Source organism: Perognathus longimembris, chromosome 12 (genome assembly GCF_023159225.1).
Source record: "Perognathus longimembris pacificus isolate PPM17 chromosome 12, ASM2315922v1, whole genome shotgun sequence".
In the NCBI taxonomy this organism is placed as follows: Eukaryota; Metazoa; Chordata; class Mammalia; order Rodentia; family Heteromyidae; genus Perognathus; species Perognathus longimembris.
Window position 1 is genome coordinate 1985785 of NC_063172.1, and position 3839 is coordinate 1989623.

Sequence of the window (3839 nt, forward strand, 5' to 3'; positions counted from 1 at the left end):
GGGGGTGGGCAGCTCCCCAGCCAAACCAAAGGGGGGCTTGGGAAATCTTTTCCCTCCACCGCTGGGGAGCTATAAGTAACTTTTGGATTCCGGGCCAAGCTGAGCCAAAGCGGAAAACAAAAGCTCTGATTCTGCCCGTGTTGGGGTGAAGGTGTGGCCTCCAACCCCCCCCCCCCCCCGCCACCCCACCTGGGGTCCCTTGCACACCTGGAACCCAACGCCCCCAGCAGAACACAGCTGGGCCCTTCCCTGAGGCCCACGGGCTCCCTGCCTGGTGTCTCATAGGTCAAGAAGCCAGCGGGGGGGGGGGGGGGGGGGGGGGGGGGAGAGCAGTCCCTGCTGGCCATGGACACTGACCTCTGCCTCGGGGTCTGTCCCCCCCCCCCCCAGCCTTTTAGGCCTGGCAAATTCTCAGTCCTTCCTGGGGAGGCTGGGGTGGGATGGGGGCGCTGCAGGGGAGCAGACCCGACGCCCCAGCCCCACCCCCACCCCCGCCGCCGCTGCCATGGAAACCAGGAACTGCATGGTGACCGACCCCGGAGGCGCTGGGGCGCCCCCAGGTGGGGGAAGGAGGGTGCCGCCCACCCTGCGGTTGCGCACGGGCCTCGGGGGTTCCCCCGCCCACCGCCCCGGGCTTCCCCGCGGCGCCCCCCCCCCCCCGAAGACGCTCGCCAGGCTCGGGGCGGGAGGCAGGGGCTTTATTCGCCGTCGCGGGGTGGGGGGCGCGGGCCAGGCGGGGAGGCCGGCTCGGGGCCGGGGCCGGGGCCGGGGGCGGGCGCCGGCGGGCGCGGGCGCCAGCAGCAGCAGGCCCGGCGGCCCCGCGCCCGCGCCCCGCGTAGCTGAGCGCCAGCCGCTCCAGGCGCCGCTTGCGCTCGGCGGCCTGCGCCGTGGCGTGCAGGGGCCGCAGCAGCGCGGGCGGCGCGGCGCCCGGGCCCCGCAGCAGGAAGTCGAAGCCGGTGCGGTCGCGCGGGTCGTAGAAGAGCGGCCCGAGGGCGGGCTCGGGCCCCGGCGGCCAGGCGAACGGGAAGGGCAGCGTGAAGTCCTCGGTGAGCACGCGGATGGCGAAGTCGTCCTCCTTGCCCAGCGCGCGGTAGGCGCGCCCGATGCCGCGGAAGTGCGCCTCCCAGCGCCGCGCGTCCCCGCCGTAGATGTCGGGGAAGCCGGGCTCGGGGGCCGGCGCCCCGGGACCGGCCCTGGCGGAGCGGGGACGGCCGTCAGCCCGCCGGTCTGGGTGCCCCCGACGGGCCAGGCCCCCCGCCCCGGCTCCGGGCCCCCTCGAGCTCCGCGGCCCTGGGGGCCCCACCAGGCAGCCGGGCCGGTTCCCCCCACGCCCCCCCACCACCACCACACACACAGGGAGTCAGCGGGCCTGGCACCTGCCCTTCCACTGGAGAGCCAGAACTGCCCCTTCTCCTTCCGCGCGCCTCAGTTTCCCCTTCTAGAAAAACGACGCCCACAACCAGGCGCAAGTGGCCCACGACTGCACGCCTAGCTGCTCAGGAGCTGAGGTCTGCGGGTGCCGGTGCCAGAGCCAGCTCCGGGCGGGGAAAATCCCCGAGATGCCTACCAGGCAGACACCCGCGGGCCGTGGCTCGAGTGGGAGAGGGCCGGCCTCGAGGGAAAAGGCTCGGGGACAGCGCCCAGGCCCCGAGTTCCAGCCCCGGGCGACCGAGGAAAAGGAAGGAAGGTCCGCATGGTCCCCCCCGCCCCATCCCAGCCCTGGCACGAGAGGTTTCTTGGGGGAGGCGGCCAGGAAGCCGGTGAGCCTCGGGAGCGGTCTAGGGGAGGGCAAGGGAGGGCAGTGGGGGGGGGGGGGAGAATTCTTCCGACCTCCCTCTCCAGGCTGGACTGTGCGGGCTGTGAGGAGCGGGGCCCAGGCGCGTGGAAGACGCGGCTGCCCTCCTCCGTCCTTGCCACCCCACGCCCCGCCTGCCCGCCTGCTCCCGGCCGAGGCCCGCTTCCCTGCGTCCCTCGCCCGGCCGGCCTGGCCGCCCGCCGCCCTCCCTCCCTCCGCCATCCCATCAGCAGAAGAGCTCGCCGGTCCCCTCGCGCGACCCCGTCCCTCTTAGCGCCTGCCCTACTTCCCTGCTCCTCATTTAGAGCAAAGCTCGCCAAAAGGTCGCGTGTCCTTGCTGCTCCTGTTCCTTCCTCCCATTTGCTCTTGAACCCGCTCCAATCAGGCCTTCCTCCCCAGCCCGGCCCCAGCGCGGCTCCCGGCAAGGTCACCGGGGTCACCTCCGCGCGGGGCCAGGGTCAGCGCTCAGGCCCTCCGCCGATGAGAACCAGCGTCAGCTCGTGACCAGCTCCCCTTCGTCTTCCGGGGTGTTCCGCACACACACACACACGCGCACACACACGCACACACGCCTGTGCCACCCGCCTCCTCCTCACCGCCCGGCTGGCTTGGCCAGGGCAGCGGCCCCAGCTGTGTCCCTCCCCCATCTCCCTCCTGTCCCCTCCCCCTCCGCGGCATCACCCCCTTCCGTGGCCCTCAGGACTGTCTCCCAAGGTGGACCCCAACACCTGCCCTCGGTGCCCCTCTCCTTGCTGATCTAGAGGCACCGGCCTGCCCCTCCTGCCCCCCTGCCCGCCCCGCTCAGCAGCCCCCGTCTCTGAATGGCGGCTCGGGTGGAGATGCCAAGCCGGCTCTGCCAGCTGCGCAGGTGCGGGCAAGGGTGGTGGCCCTGGGGGCTGCCAGACAGGTGTCGGGGGGGAGGGGGCTGGGCTGGGGGGTGCGGGCGGAGCTGCATCCGAGGGCTCTGGGGCTGAGAGTCTTGGAGGAAGTGAATCCAGGGGCCTGAGCCAGGAGAAGGAGGGAGGAAGGGAGGGAGGGAGGGAGGAGGGAGGGAGGGAGGGAGGGAGGGAGGGAGGGGAGGTCGGTCTGCAGGAGGCTGGGGACCTGGGGTCTGAGCCATGGGCATGAAGCAAGGTGGGGAAGGACTCTGTCTCCCGGGCAGGACGGAGGGGCTTGGGGGGTGGGGGAGGGCTGGGGGGAGGGCTGATCTCACCCAGATGCCCCCGGCCCCCCTCCCTGCCCACGCGCCTCACCTGTGGGGATGGGAGGAGGGGGCAGAGCTGTGGGGCTGAGGTCCCCAGAGCAGGGGGAAGCCATGTCGGCAGGGAGGGCGTCCAGGCCTCTGTTGACTGGGCTGCCCCGGAGACCGGAAGGGCCTTCTGTGGAGAAAAGAACCTTGGCTTAAAGGGACCCCACCCAGGACCAGGCGTGGCCGCTCGCACCCAGGATCCCAGCTGTGCGGGAGGCCACGGCGGGAGGATCACCACCTGAGGCTAGACCTGGCACACCGAAGACCCTGCCTGGAAGAGAACCAAAGCAAAGCAGGGGCTGTGGCCGGCCTCGGTGCCTGGCACGGGGCCCTCCGCCCTGCTGGGGTGGCTTGTCACCCCAGCCACGCTGACTGATACTGCGGCCTGCGGTGGGCAGGGGACTTGTGCCAGACCGGGGCTGCCCGGTCCTCGGTCCCACACCTCCACGCCCTGCGCAGGGCTCTGCCGGGCCGCCAAAGCGCATGCTCGCCAGACCCGGCTCCCGGCTGCCTCCGGGAGGCCTCCAGGCCTGCCGCCCCCCTCCAGCCCACCAGGAAGTCACCTGCCCCGCGTCCCGTGACCTCGTGTGTCCTGAGGACCCTGAGCGCACCTGAGCCCGGGGCCACGGCCCAGGCCACGCACCCGCCCACCCCTGAGCCCAGGCCACGCAATGCCCACCCCTGAGCCCAGGCCACGCACCACCCACCCCGGAGTCCAGGCCACGCACAGCCCACCCCGGAGCCCAGGCCACGCACTTGCCCACCCCTGAGCCCAGGCCACGCACTGCCCACCCC

General features: G+C 72.8%; 1 protein-coding gene across 1 annotated transcript; it reads right to left on the reverse strand.

Annotated features, from left to right (window-relative positions):
- Nucleotides 1-792: 792 nt before the first annotated feature.
- Nucleotides 793-3112, reverse strand: LOC125360483 (the record flags this gene model as incomplete). The annotated part of the gene is given in 3 exon segments (XM_048358447.1): nucleotides 793-816; nucleotides 818-1193; nucleotides 3042-3112. Coding segments are annotated over 3 exon segments (471 nt in total), but the record flags the coding sequence as incomplete, so codon positions are not given.
- Nucleotides 3113-3839: the final 727 nt, after the last annotated feature.